The sequence below is a fragment of the Gorilla gorilla genome, chromosome 3 (assembly GCF_029281585.2).
Source record: "Gorilla gorilla gorilla isolate KB3781 chromosome 3, NHGRI_mGorGor1-v2.1_pri, whole genome shotgun sequence".
NCBI classification, from domain to species: Eukaryota; Metazoa; Chordata; class Mammalia; order Primates; family Hominidae; genus Gorilla; species Gorilla gorilla.
Window position 1 is genome coordinate 98,550,300 of NC_073227.2, and position 15,747 is coordinate 98,566,046.

The following is a 15,747-nucleotide window of genomic DNA, read 5'->3' on the forward strand; positions in this document are numbered from 1 at the left end:
ATATAATCTCCTGGTGTGCCATTTGCTAAGACCGTTGGAAAAGCGCAGTATTAGGGTGGGAGTAACCCAGTTTTCCAGGTGCCGTCTGTCACAGCTTCCCTTGGCTAGGAAAGGGAATTCCCTGACCCCTTGCACTTCCCTGGTGAGGCAATGCCTTGCCCTGCTTCGGCTCACGCTCAGTGGGCTGCATCCACTGTCCTGCACCCACTGTCCGACAAGCCCCAGTGAGATATACCCAGTACCTCAGTTGGAAATGCAGAAATCACCTGTCTTCTGCATCACTCACGCTGATAGCTGTAGACTGGACCTGTTCCTATTCTGCCATCTTGGAACCGCCCCCCCATTCTGTAGAAAGTAGATATGTCTTTTGAAAGTGAAAAGTACTTTAAAGAATACTCTTTAGGCTACAGATATTATATGTTAGTGTAGAATACTAACATATAGATCAGATGTTAGTGTATACACATGAAAAACAGCAGATTTTCTGGGAGATGGGACTTCAGTGGAATTACACTTTCTAAATTATAGAATCGCAAATTATTTACATTTTTACAGCAAGCATTTATTATTTTGTAAAAGAATAAAAATTTTAAAATTATTGATATTGGGAAATGAAAATGATAAGACTTGGAAAGTTAAATATCTACCCTGCAAACGTGGCAGGGTAGATAAATTAAAAGTATTCCACTTATTATTATTATTATTTTTTTTTTGAGACGGAGTCTCACTGTCACCCAGGCTGGAGTGCAGTGGCGTGATCTCGGCTCACTGCAAGCTCCACCTCCCGGGTTCATGCCATTCTCCTGCCTCAGCCTCCTGAGTAGCTGGGACTACAGGCACCCTCCACTGCCCCCAGCAAATTTTTTGTATTTTTAGTAGAGACAGGGTTTCACTGTGGTCTCGATCTTCTGACCTCGTGATCCACCCGCCTCGGCCTCCCAAAGTGCTGGGATTACAGGAGTGATCCACCACGCCTGGCCATCCTCTTATTATTTTAAGAATAGTTTTGATATGAGTTGGCTAACAGTAAGAGTTTCAGAATACTGAGTAAAATTTAGTTTTCTACTGCTTAATTTATGCTTAAGACTACATCTGTGCATAAAGGGATGCATCTGATTTTGTATTCAGGGAAAAGTGGTGGTTTGATTTGAGCACTGTTAATGAAACTAAAGTCACAAATTGTATGTTTAAGGTAGTGTGATCCTTTTCTGAAACTCATAACTTTCCTAGACTATAACATTAACGTTGGTCATCCTTCTTATTCATGTGAGCTCCTGGTCATGGGTAGAAAATTATGGAGGGATCAGAGCATAACAGATCATAACAGGAAAGAAAAAGCACATGGAGGAGTGTGCTGTGTGGACTACACTTCCCATTGGAAGACAGGACAGGGGGAGATGAAACAGGCAGAGGGCCAGAGCCAACAGTGTGCCAGGGTTTCTTATTCCAGTCAGGGAACCCAACTGCTTCTCAATTTAGCCCTGCTACCTGGAGATGTTAATTTGATATGTGCCACTGCAACCCTTATTTCTACAGGGTGAAGAATTAATTCACTTAGATGGAAAGTGTTGTCCTGAATGCATTTCAAGGAATGGTTATTGTGTTTATGAAGAAACTGGAGAATTTGTGAGTATCAGGCTTATAACCGAAGATGATTTCAAATTAATTCAAAATTAATCTAATGAGGGAACATTACCTTCTTGTTTCTTTTACCCATTCATTTGTTCAACAAATGTTATTGTGCACCTACTGTACAACAGGCTCTGGGGACACAGAAGGGAGTACAACAGGCAGAGTTCCTGCTGTCTTGGTGGGGCATACTTTGTAGTATAGGGACACAGAAAACACACACACCCATCTCCCACACATACTACACATCAGGTGCTGAGGAGCACTACATAGAAGAATAAAACAGTGCAAGTGGGCTAGACAGTAGCTGCACAGGATGGTGGGGTGTGGGGGATGTGTTCCTTTACGTAAAATGGTGAGGAGGTTTCTCTTACAGAAAACTTTGAGCAGAGCCTGAAGGGAGGGAGCCGCATGAATGTCTAGGAGGAAACATACCAGGAATAGGGATCAGGAAATGCAAAGGCACTGAGACGCAAGTGTGTTTGGCATGTTCAAGAAATTGGAGTCTGGTAGGAACTTAGTGAATGAGGGAGAAGGGCATTGGCCATGAGGTCTAGTAAGTAGCCTGGAGGCCACAGTCTTTTACCCTGAGGCAAATGGGAGCTGCTGGGGAGTTTTGAGCAGAAGAGCGCTGGGCTCTCACTTAACTCATGACAGGACCACTTTGGCTGCTGCGTGGGTGAGTGACAGAAGGAAATGAGACTGGAGGTAGGCAACCTGGTTGGTGGGGTTTTGTAATGGTCCTGGCAAAGGGCAACGGTGGCTTGGTCTAGGCAGGAAGTGGCACATTTGGTAAAAAGTGAACAGGCTCTAGATTTATTTTGCAGGTAGCAGTGACTGGATTTTGTTTGATTAGATGAGGGGCAAAACTCTATTTACTAAGGTTTTATTTTGCCCTGTGTCTGCACTTTTTTATTACCTAAAGGAAATATATTTATCTTAATCTTTTCAAATTTTCCCTATTTATGTAGCCCATATTTTTCATGTTGGGTATTGGAATGTTGATAAATTCATTACGTTTTTAAAAATATGCCAGTTGATCATAAAAACAACTGCTTCTTTGACCAGTCAGAATAGGATTACAGTAGTCCCCACTTACCACAGAATATGTGCCAAGGCCCCCAGTGGATGCTTGAAACTGTGAATAGTACTGATCTGATTGGCATCAGTTGAAACAAATTTCTGTTCGTGTTTTCCACCGACACAGTTAATGCCTTTTCCATCTTAACTAGCCACTTATCACACACTATGGCTGTAACTTTCACAGTTTGAGATGCAACAGCAGAACTAGCACAAATTTGTTTTTACTTCTTCACAATTTCGTAGAAAGATTTATTCTTACTTTAGACCTTAACCTCGCATAATTTTTTTCTTTTCTTATTAAGTCAAGAACTTTCATCTCTTCACTTAAAGGAAGTACTTTGCAGCTTCTCTTTGGCATATGCAAGTTGCCAGCATCACTACTCTTGGATTTTGGGCATTATTAAGTAAAATAAGAGTTACTTGAACATAAGCACTGTGATACTGAGACAGTGGCTCTGATAACCAAGATGGCTACTGAATAACTGGCGGGTGGCGTCTACAGCATGGATATGCTGGACAAAGGAAGGACTCCAGGTCCTGGGCAAGATGGAGCAGGACAACTTGAGATTTTTTTCACCCTACTTAGAATGGCATGCAATTAAAAACTGATGAATTTTTTATTTCTTGAATTTTCCATTTAGTATTTTCCCAACATAGTTGACCGGGGTTAACTGAAACTGCAGGAAGTGAAACATGTATATGAATTAGGGATAAGGAGTTTGACTGGTAAACTGATTCCTCCATACTTTTTTTTTTTTTTTTTTTTGATTTGGGTAAATTACATCTGTCAACCTTCCAGTGTTTCTGTACATTCTGGGGAGGCAGTATTGTGTAGTGTTAACAGTGCAGACTCTAGGTTCAAATCTCTACTTTGCTGTGTACTGTAATCTTCGGCAAGTTACTTAATCCTCAGCGTGAACTAGAGATAACAATAGGACTTACCTCATGAGGCTGTAGAGATGTTATGTGTGAAGCACTTAGAACAGTGCTTTCTTGGCACATTTTTTTAAAAAGCTGAGAACATTGGCGTTATTATTATTTTGCTGTTGGCATTGTTTCCTAGTGGTAGATCACACTTTAGTCATCCTCATTTCTTAAGAATTTAGGAGGTTTTAAAGCCTCCCTATAAATATTGAATTTATATTTTCTCAATCATAGTATCAATTTTCCTACTCATTTTTGGAGATAAACTCAGTGAAATTAAAGAAAACAAAGTTATTTTAAATAAGTACAAATCTCCATCATGCTCTGGCACCATGCAAAATTCAAGAATTTGCCCTTGCAAGTTTAGGTCCCTCGACCATAAAGTCCTTAGTATTGAGGGGTATTGAAACCAAGTACTCAGGCACAAAGTGAGAATTCAGAAATATTTCCTAGGCACGTTGATTTCACCTCAGATTAGTATGCTTTTCTTGTTTTTTATAAGATAGATTTCATCTCTATTCATAACCAATGAATAAAGTTGCATGTTCCCTGGGAAAAATGGATAACTCCTAATGAAAAAATAAAATAATCAGCCTAATGGTGTTTTTAGTGGCATAATAAAGACATTTCTCTTTGTTCCTAGATGTCCTCAAATGCTAGTGAAGTTAAACGTATTCCAGTAAGTACAGCTTTTTAACTTGCACGTAGATCATTATAAAATTGTTTTATGTAATGATCTGCATGAAATATCATGGGGAAACTTAGGACCTTAGTATTTTTAACAGCCACATTTGATGGCACTATGATCAGGAATTAAGAATCTTAATGATAACTCAGACTTTGATGCATTGAACTTTTGCTCTTTAGCCAATTGTTTTATGCAGTTGATAATTAATACTTCTCTAACCACAAGCTCCTACATAGATTCTTTCCCTTTCTTGTGATGTTTTTCTCTCCCTGATTCTTTTCTGGCCTAGAAAACTCAGTTTAACCATCAGTAGAGTTTTATATACTGCAAAGTGCTGAAGAAAGAGCTTCTTGGGTTTGCAAGCATTCATTCCCCAAACAATCCCAAGTTTATTCTCTCCAGGTTGTCTACAGGACAATGTTATATGGTTTCTTTCAAAGGGAAAATGCAAGCGTTTAACACAGCAATCTTACAATAAGGGGTCTGATCTCAAGACGGGTCCGCTTTCAAATGGAAGAAAAGCACTTCTGCCTTCTCAAGATAGTATTGCTCAGTTTTCTAACACTGAATGTTCATTCTGCTAAATACCGTCACATTAATTGTTTGAAATGTTTAATGTCTGTTGGCTTAATAAGCGTTTTATAAAATTGTTACTTTAAAATCTACTCTCCTGTTTTCTCCTGTTTCACCTCCCTCATCACCCCAATACCTTCTGGTAAGAACCTCTGTCTCTTTCCTGTGAGCAAAAACGAATTGTTCTTTACAATTCAATTTGGGTTCTCTGCCGACTACTAATGTTAATTTTTGTAATTTGCTTGGCTGAAAAAGGTATTTTAGTGTGTGAAAGCTTAGGGCACATCTACAGCCCGTTAAAAGTAGGCCTGCAAAAGCCTTAATTTTTAGAATATAATGACTCAACTGTTAACTCTTACTGTGGTAACCATAAGGAAATTCAGGTTTTTAGCCAAGTGTCCCACTGTTATTTTAGAGATTGTATTTAACTCACCTGCTAATCACCAGCTACACAGTAATCTCCTTTGATGTTTTTGGTGAAAGAGGTTGAGAAACAAGTTTTAAATGCCTTTTACATATTCTGTTAGTCCTAGAATACTTTCACAGCTTATCTCTGAGTGTGCCTAAAATCCTTCAGCTGGTTCTCTACATTGAAGTAAACCCATTATGAACAAAGAAAGATAAATTCTGTGTTTTAAATTTAGGACTCTTTTGCTATTGTTCTATTTCAGAGTTAGATTTGGCAGAGTACTGATTAGCTGCCTTCACTTTGTTCTTATGGAAATTGTAAGTTCTTCAGCAGCAAGCTCTCTTCTGAATTACTGCATCCTGATGACAATGCTGTTCTTCACTTTTTTGCGTAGGAGGGAGAGAAGTGGGAAGATGGCCCTTGCAAGGTGTGTGAGTGCCGAGGGGCTCAGGTAACTTGCTACGAGCCCTCTTGCCCACCATGTCCAGTAGGCACACTGGCCTTAGAGGTGAAGGGACAGTGCTGTCCAGACTGCACATCAGGTGGGTCCATGTCTCCTCTGTTTCTACTGAGATAGTTTTACCACCAAAAAGCTCAGAGATCTTCTTCCCCACCCCCTTGCTTCTTTTTATTTTTATTTTTAGTTAACCAATGGGTTTGTTTGTTTCTTCATAATTTTTCTAACAAATGATGCTAATTAATCTTTGTCTGTGTAATTGCCAAACTCAACAGATATGAGCATGTGATCTTGGGCAAGTCGTTGACCCTCTTTAAACCTTAATTTTCTTGTTGATAAAATATGCCTTATGTATCTTGCAAAATTATTGTGAAAATCAAACAACATGTTTGAAGACTTGTAAAGGTAAATCTGTCTTCCATTGTTCAAAATATAAGAATAATTTCTCAACGTTTGTTATGGGTGTCCTTTGTTCTTAAGGTGAACTATTGAACAGATGGTTCCTTTTGGAGTTCTCAAGTGTGTTTTTAAAGTGTAAAGACTCATTAGTTTTTTCCAAAAGATAATTTTATCTACTTGTTCTGCAATTCTGCTTTCAAATCACCTGGGGTTGAATTAGTTCCAGTTAATAATTGTTGGCAGGCACTGGAGTTGCTCTGGTTGAGTAGTAGTTTGCCTGTAAGTTTAGTCTCTCTTGTAGAAGTGGCATTTTCTTCCATTCATATTTCATAATTAATTGTTTTCATTCATGGGCCATAATTTTCATATTGGTAGTTGCTCTTGTTGCACTCAACTTATTTTGGCTAATTGCAGTATTTTTGTGAAGAGTTTATCAAGGAAAAAGCAAAGCAACTTTATGGCTTAATTATGTTACCTACACCAAAGTGGCTCTCTGGGCTTTCCAAAACAAACATTTAGCATATTATTATGCACTATATATATTGAAAATCAGGTCCTTGACAACTTCAAAACCTGAAAAAAGAAGTCCCTTGCTGATAATTGCCACTAAATTCAGTGATAACCCCAATTACTGAAAATGAGATTTGAAATTTTGGAGAAAAAGAAGAAAATGGGGTGCATTTTTCTTAGATAAAAATAACTATTTTTCAACATTGTGGGTTTTATGTCTGAACTGTTTGTACATGTTGAAGCTTAAGAAGAACATCGGAGGTATCATAAATTATTGAATCTGTTTAAATAATACATTATGGAAGTAGTCATTCCTGTTTCTTGAAGTATTCCAGCAGGTAGAGGCTGTTCTTTTAGTATCTTCATGCTGGGGCTATGGGAGACAGTGATGAATTTCAGACAAGGAAAACTTCCTTGCAATCTTGCATTGGAATGTATTTTTTTTTTTTTCTATTTAGGAGGCTTTTTCCTAAGTCCCACAGTTTTCTGTTCTTCATGTTCTATGTAATGCTACATACTTTGTAGATTCTTTTCTGAAGGATGTAAGAGAAATAATAGATGGAGTTCACAGAGTTCTCCCCTTCTTTGTCCTTGATTTCAGTTCATTGCCATCCAGATTGTTTGACATGCTCTCAGTCTCCAGACCACTGTGACCTCTGCCAAGATCCTACCAAGTTACTGCAGAATGGACGGTGTGTGCACAGCTGTGGACTGGGTTTTTACCAAGCTGGCAGTCTCTGTTTAGGTATGGCTCCGAGTGGACAACCCAGAGGTGGTGGTGTGTGGGAGGTAGATTCATCAAAGGTTGTGATTCTTAAACTGAGGCTCAGTATTGTCAAGGAGGGGGTCATGCATGCAGCATGTTTTTGAGATGCACAACGTCTAAAAACCTCTAGAAGGTAGTAATGTCATCTATAGGTTACTTGCCCTCTCTACCTGCAGGTCTCTTTTTCTGACATTTTATAGGTATTTTGGTGCTTATTGGAAGACAGGTGATGTGGAGGTTGTTAGGTAGTCATAGTTAAATATTTTTATTTTTGAAGACTTTCAAGGATAGTAATATCAGGATACCTGGGCTCATTTCTTAAAGCACTCAATTAATCCGGAATAGAAACTTAGAATTGACATAGACCTTCAAGATCATTTACTGCAACTTTCTAATTTTGCAAATGGGGAATCTGTAGGCCAGAGAAATTAACCAACTTGCTCAATATCAAACAGATAGTTGGTAATAGAGCTTATCTCTTATGGGCTACCAGAGGTTCCAGAATGGGTTTATATGCATTTCTGGATGCTACATCTGAGAAGAACTTACTTGGGAGAGTTGACTTGGTTGATGTCAAATCCTAGTTACTATTCACCTTATTTCTGACTTATGATGTTAATTATCCATTTAAAAGTGTGTAATTAGCCAGGTGTGGTGGCGCACGCCTGTAGTCCCAGCTACTCGGGAGGCTGAGGCAGGAGAATCTCTTGAACCCTGGAGGTGGAGGTTGCAGTGAGCCGAGATTGTGCCACTGCACTCCAGCCTGGGTAACATAGTGAGACTCCGTCTCAAAAAAAAAGAAAAAAAAAGTGTGTAGGTTCATACCTGGCTGTGAATATTTAACCTCTCTCTGCTTCCATATTCTTTCTTTTTTTATTTGAGATGGAGTCTCACTCTGTCACCCAGGCTGGAGTGTGGTGGCATGGTCTCGGCTCACCGCAACTTCCACCTCCCGGGTTCAAGCGATTCTCCTTGCCTCAGCCTCCTGAGTAGCTGAGATTACAGGCATCTGCCACCACACCAGCTAATTTTCATATTTTTTAGTAGAGATAGGGTTTTGCCATGTTGGCCAGGCTGGTCTCAAACTCCTGGACTCAAGTGATCCACCCACCTATGCCTCCCAAAGTGCTGGGATTACAGGTGTGAGCCACTGCCACCTGGTATCTTCCACATTCTTATCTATAAAGTGAGAGTAATTCCAGTACCTTCCTCAGAGGGTGGTTATAAGGATCAAGTGTTTTAATACAGGTTAAGTGCCTAGCCTGATGTCTAGGATACAGCCAAGGATTAATAAGAGTTAGCTGCTTTTATTATTTTTGTAATTATTCACTCCTCCATACTTTCTTTCCTAATTCATATAATCTTCAACCTTTTTGAAAGTTACTTATATCTCTTTCATACAGTATTGGAAAAGGGGCAAGAGATCTTCTTGCTAAAAGTTTGTCCGACAAAGATATTGGGGGCTATTGGATAAGAGGAAAAGAACATAGACTCCTGAGCCAAACTGCTTGGTTTCAAATGCCAGCCTCATGTGACCATGGGCAAGTTGTTTAATCTCCCTGAGTCTGTTCCTCATCTGTAAAGTTGGGATTAATAATGTCTACCTCCTAGGGTTGTTGTGAGAATTAAATGAATTCATATACGTAAAGCACTTCAAACAGTGGCTGACATGAACTGTGTGCTATACAGATGATGGCTGTTAAAATTATTTTTCTGCATTTTCTGTTTGGGACCTGGAGCCTCAATATTGGGCTGTGTAAGCACTGGCATGGGGGTGGTGTCTTTCAGCTAATCAAATGGTTCCTTTCTCTTTCTTCAACATTATCTGGAGTCAGCCTGCCAGCCCCAGTGCTCCACATGTACCAGTGGGCTGGAGTGCTCATCCTGCCAGCCTCCCCTGCTGATGCGGCACGGGCAGTGTGTGTCTACCTGTGGGGACGGCTTCTACCAAGATCGCCATTCCTGTGCAGGTAATCTCTGGCTGGGCCACAGTTGGGCCAGCTACCAAGACAGCTCCCCAACCCTGACCCCACCAAGTGATCTGGGGACACCAGGAGCTGTAAGCACTTTTTCAAATAAGAGAAGAAACTCTAAACAAGACTTCTGATGGGATGAGGAGAACAGTGTGTTAGAGAAATGATACATGTTGAGATGTTTTAATAACCTTATTAGGTTATTCGGTTCTTATCAATATGGTTTAGTGGACTTATATGCCTACTTTTATTTTATATTTTTAATTGAGATCTAGTTGAAATTCTTAATATCATAATAGTCTCTTGAGGTGGGAGTAGTCATAATATAATTTAATTTGTTTGTTTATACTTGGCCATTTTTTCAATAGAGATTATAAGTTTAAAAAGTAAATGTCTAAGTAATTTTTTTAAGTGCAGAAATGGAAGATGGGAGTTGTATTAGTCTGTTTTCACACTGCCATATAGAACTACCTGAGACTGGATAATTTATGAAGAAAAGAGGTTTCATTGACTCACAGTTCTGCGTGGCTGGAGAGGCCTCAGGAAACTTACAATCATGGCAGAAGGCAAAGGGGAAGCAAGATACGTCTTACATGGTGTCTGGAGAAAGAGAGAGAGAGAGAGAGAGAATGAAGGGGGAAGTGCCACTTTTAAACCATCAGATCTCATGAGAACTCACTCACTATCATGAGAACAGCATGGGGGAAACTGCCCCCATGATCCAATCACCTCCCACCAGGTCCCTCCCTCGACACGTGGGGATTACAATTTGACATTAGATTTGAGTCAGAACACAGAGCCAAATCATATCAGGGTTAATGATGAAAACAAAGACAAGGGACAGAGATATGAGTTTGTCTTCAGGAGAATAGATAATTAGATGTGCCCAGAAACTAAGGCAGGGTGTGTGGTGGCAGGGAAATCTGAAAAGGCAGATAGACCAGGGGAAGGTCTTGGATGTCATGCCAGGGAGATGTGATAGCTACTCTCTGCAGCTAAACGTAACGGGGGGTCAGTGATGAGAATCAGAAGGTGAGCCAATCTGAGGGGCAGCTGATATGCTCCTCTCCTTCACACCCTTGGTTAGACTTTCAGTAAAATCATTTGCAGGAAAATGATTGAGGTTAAAAAGGCTAAGTTCATGGTATTAATCAGATGTGCAGGCTAAATGAGCACTCGGGCCATATGCAGGTCCTATGTGGAGGACGCTGATGGTCGTCTCCATTCCAGGTAATGGTCAGAAGCGGAGCTCATGGGGTTGTGGAAACCATGTTGAAAGGAAACACTAATACTGTTTATGCCACAGAGATATGAGTGTAGCAGGGCTTGTTTTGTGATCAGCCATGTTATAGAGTATGGAAGGCAGAATAGCTTCCGAGTTTGGCTTGGAGGCTCTTTGGTGTCTACAAAAATATCCCCTGCATGTCTATATCCTCAGCACCAAGGGCTGCACAAAGTTCTTAGCATTGTTGAACAAGTGTGTGATGAATGAATGAATGAGAATACTACCAGTTGGTGGTCCTTCAAAGACCAGTGTTTCAATAGAAGTCTCAGCCATAAAACAGAAAAGAACCCTTAGTGTTTATAGCTTATCATGTTCTGTTTACCTGTTACTTTAAAACAGGTTCAAAGTGGGAACATACAAATACCTTTATAAGTGTCTAATGGTTGGGCAATTTAGGTAAACTGCTGAAATTTTAATTTGATGAAATTATTGAATGTCTTTACTCCTTTCTTTTATCCCATCAAAGAGATCTCCTGCTAGCGCTCGTGACAGATTTGCCTTTAAAAGGCAACTAATTTCCCCTAGGTTTTACTCCTTCCTCTGTACCACCTCCATCCCCTGAAATACACACATACCACATACATATGACTTTTTTGGGGGGAGGGCATTTTCCTTTCTCCCATGCCCGTTGTTTTAATTGGTGATGCTAATGCTAGTTTAGGGCATTTTGAAATGGGTAATGTTTCATTTGATTAGTGGTTTACGTAGCTCACTGCTTCACATTCCATCCACATATCTACACACAAATGCCTCTAGTAGAAAGTTGCTGGGAAAATTTGTTCATGCTCCCTCCAGGGAATTAAACCAATTTGCTTTAGTTCAGGCTGGTTGCATTTTTATGCATAAAATAAGGAGAAAAAAAAAACAGAGCAAAAGGAGAGAGAGAGAGTGGATCTTAAAAATTAAAGCTAAAGTTGTGATCAATTTTCATATACTGTCTTGGCACTAAGATTATCTTTCCAGATAAGCTTTCTCAGCTTTGGAATTTTTTGCAATATTCATGCTTGTACCACTTTTGGTGACTTTTCACCACTGACCTTGGAAGTCAGTCACTCAGTTGGTGCTCTTCCAATACGTGCTAAACTTTTCAAAATGAAGCCTGCCATTTTATGGTAACAACAGGTTTTTCTGGATTGATTCCTCTTGGCAGAGTCATTTATGTGATGATTGGGATAAGTTGCCACTTTATTGGCCCATTAAAACCCAAAGAAACTGAGTGCTGTGCTGAGGAAACTAATTACCAGAAATCACCTGATTAATATTCATGTTCACTATGTTGAATAAAGGGCAGAGTTGAAAAAAAGTAGCAGTTAAACATGGCTCTTCAACAAAAGAGTACAAGCAGGTAAACCAGAGGGAGTAAAGGAAAACACTTAGTCCTGCCTGAGAATCTTACCCATAGGGGCCCTTATCATTTTCTCTTTTCTCTTGAGTTTAGGGGTATATACACAAACACAAACATGCATATAAACACATGTGCATATATTAATACTATTGTTACATATTTTGCATGATTAAACTGAATAATGTAATTATAGGCCACATGATGCACTCCATACCAGTCCCTGCTTCATTTCCCCTGCCTTTACAACTCCAGAGTTTGATGCTTTGACCGCTGTACATTAAGGCTTAGCACTAGCCTGTTTTTATATGAACCTAAACCGGAGACAGATGTAGGTTGCCTTTTTTCACAGCAGGTAGGGCCATAGAGTGATCACCCTGTTAGTACCCAAAGCTCACATTTTAGTTCTGGCACTCAGACTTCTGCTTTAACCCCTATGTGTCCTTTGCCAACACCTGGATCTGATTAACATCCCCTCTTGCCCATCCTACCCCACTCTTCTTGACTCTGCAGTCCTAGCACTGGGCTTGTACTTTGGTTCCTGCCGCTTGCCCTGCTCTCACCCATTTCCAGGAATTAATAGCCCACTGCTTAATTACCTGGAGACTGATGGCCAGGCTTTATCCATGTATGGATGCTCCTTGCTTCCCCTCCCCACCTTCCCCACCACAATACTTGACCTTGCACTCTTCCTGCCTGGCTCTTTGGTATCACTTGCCTTGGATTTACTCTATTCCCTCACCAGAACGGTGGTTCCATTGAGTCATCTTAAAAACTCAGGTATTAAATCTAAACTGGATCCAGGTGGAACTCGCCAGGTCCTGAGAACATTCTTTCTTGCTTGTCTTGCCCCTCTTTTCAATCAGCCTCTGTTCCACTCTGGTGGGACCACTGAACTGTGCACACAAATCTTAGATATGAGAGTCCATAAGAAAAAAAGCTAAAACAACCAACAACACGCACCATGTAAGATTACGTTAAAATGAGTAATTTTAACGTAAGGTTAAAATTATAAGGTTACAACTCATAAGGTTGTAATCTTTGAAAAGAGAAAGAGTAGGATTTAGCCCATTTTTATACGTGTATCAATGTTTTGTTTGTCTACTTAAAACTTATTTTATTCACAAAGGCCTGAGGATAGAGCCATGTGTACTGCAGGGCAAATGCTGCCTTCATTCTGCAGGCGCAGATGTTATGGGGAGCCTGGCCCCAGTGGTTAAGAGCTTGGACCCTGGAGCTAAACCACCTGGACCACCTGGTTTCTTTCTTTTTTTTTTTTTTTTTTTTTTTTGAGAGGGAGTCTCACTCTGTCATCCAGGCTGGAGTACAGTGGCACAATCTCGGCTCACTGCAACCTTTGCCTCCTGGGTTCAAGCGATTCTCCTGCTTCCTGAGCAGCTGGGATTACAGGTGCTCACCACCATGCCTGGCTAATTTTTGTATTTTAGTAGAAACTGGGTTTCACCATATTAGCCAGGCTGGTGTCGAACTCCTGACCTCAAGTGATCTGCCCGCCTCGGCCTCCCAAAGTGCTGGGATTACAGGGGTGAGCCACCACACCTGGCCTCATTTTTTTGTTTGTTTGTTTGAATTGGTTCATGATTTCTGTTATTTATTGCCTTTTTTTTTTTTTTAAGACAGAGTTTTGCTCTTGTCACGATCTTGGCTCCTGGATTCAAGTGATTCTCCTGCCTCAGCCTTCCAAGTAACTAGCATTACAGATATTTGCCACCATGCCCAGCTAATTTTGTATTTTTAATAGAGACAGGGTTTCACCATGTTGGCCAGGCTAGTCTCAAACTCCTGACCTCAGGTGATCCGCCCGCCTTGGCCTCCCAAAGTGCTGGGATTACAGGCATGAGCCACTGCGCCCGGCCTAAACCACCTGGTTTCTAATCTTGCCTCTGTCACTTACCTATTCTTTAACTCCACACTTCAATTGCCTTATGGGTAAAACAGGGACATAATATCTGCCACATTGCACTGCTATGAAGATTGAATGAGTGAATTCACATATTCCATTTAGGGCAGCAGTCCCCAACCTTTTTGGCACGAGGTACTGGTTTCATGGAAGACAATTTTTCCATGGACCGGGGAGCTGGGGGTGGCTTTGGGATGAAACTGTTCCAGCTCAGATCATCAGGCATTAGTTAGATTCTCATAAGCAGCCGCAACCTAGATCCCTCACATAGGCAATTCACAATAGGGTTTGCACTCGCTCCTATGAGGCAGAGCTTGGTGACAATGCTGCCTCACCCACTGCTTGCCTCCTGTTGTGTGGCCCAGTTTCTAACAGGCCACAGACTGAAACTGATCTGTGCCTGGGGGTTGGGGACCCCTGGTTTAGGAGATGGTACCTGGTGTCTAGAAAGCCCTTCATATAAGTTTAGAGACTTGGGTTCTGCTTTCCATTGTCCTTCTTCCTTGTTCCTTTTATTTCATTTCCCCTTTCATTCTTTTTTGACCATTGTTCTAGATCCTGAGTACATGAAGTGTATAAAGTAAATAAGATTCAGTCTTTGCGTATAGTGAGCTCACAGTCAAGGCAGGCTAGTTGTTGCTTATAGAGATGTAAAATAAAACAAAACAAACAAAAACAAAATCCAAAAGCCTTTGAAGTTTATTCTATATCTGAGTGCTGTACGGTCTCAGATTTTGAGACGTAAAGAATCAAACAACTGAACATTTTACAGGATTATAAGGGATAGGATTATTTTGAATGGCACCTCTACCACTTGCTGCAAGAGGGCTTCGGCAAACCATTTAACCTCTCTGAACTTCAATTTTTTCAACTGCAAAATGGGGACGATATTATCTACTTTAAACCATTATTATGAAGGTTAGAAAAGCTGTTTGAAATGTATAAATACATTATGCCTGGCCTTAGTATGTGGACCGTAAAAGGCAGCTATTGATATTATTGAAACCATTCCTTTATTTTTCAACCTATAGAGATAAAAACCAAATAGCTTACATTAAGCAACAAAGAGCTTTCTGCCATTAATGTCTCATCTAAATAAAATCTGCTTTTATATGTTATGAGAAGTAAATATATAGAGAACAGTATACTGTATTCTTTATAGCAAATTAAAATCCCTTTTTCTTTTAAAAAGGAAAGAAAATTTTAAGTGCTCAGATTAAACAATGAGAATCTATGATTATTTGTTTCTTAGCCAATATTGTGACATATTTAGAGGAAAAGTTTATAATAAAAAAACCTATAAAATTTACATCTAGGATGTTGACCTAGTTGAGATTTAAAAGCTGTGGCCTGAGCAGAGGACCTTCTGAAGTTAATTATTTGTTGGAACGATGGTTGACTGGAGCAGCCAGTCATTTGCAGAAATGAAGCACTGACCTTGCAAAGCCAGGTCCAAAGCAGCAGAGATTTAATGGGTCTTGGTGTTGTGTTCCAACACATGACTTATCCCAGCCTGGCTGTACCCTGGGTGGACCTCTTGACAATGGCACCTATGAAACTACTGTTCTGAAATCCAGGAGCCCTCCTCGCAAGACAGGGGCCCCCCTTTCTCTGTTGGGATAGTCACGGCCAAGCTGGTGTCACCTCCATGGCCCTTGCAACATACCCCAGGATTGGAGGGTTAGTCTCAGTTTCATTGCCGGGTCACATACTCAGTTTAGGGGCCCTGCATGTTTCTACCACTGCCTTCACTCATTTTGTTCTACTCTTTAAATCCTATGCATTGTT

At 40.4% G+C, this 15,747-nt stretch overlaps 1 protein-coding gene across 3 annotated transcripts in view; it reads left to right on the forward strand.

Moving 5' to 3' along the window:
- FRAS1 (Fraser extracellular matrix complex subunit 1) overlaps positions 1–15,747 on the forward strand; it is a 484,406-nt gene that overhangs the window by 219,530 nt on the left and 249,129 nt on the right. For 2 of the 3 annotated variants that reach the window (XM_004038871.5, XM_055385587.2), the window contains exons 10-14: positions 1,537–1,626; positions 4,280–4,315; positions 5,701–5,848; positions 7,274–7,417; positions 9,274–9,408. In XM_004038871.5, coding sequence (XP_004038919.5) covers positions 1,537–1,626; positions 4,280–4,315; positions 5,701–5,848; positions 7,274–7,417; positions 9,274–9,408 — 553 coding nt within the window. The remainder of the gene's footprint in view (positions 1–1,536; positions 1,627–4,279; positions 4,316–5,700; positions 5,849–7,273; positions 7,418–9,273; positions 9,409–15,747) is intronic. The other variant, XM_055385586.2, reaches the window with a different exon arrangement.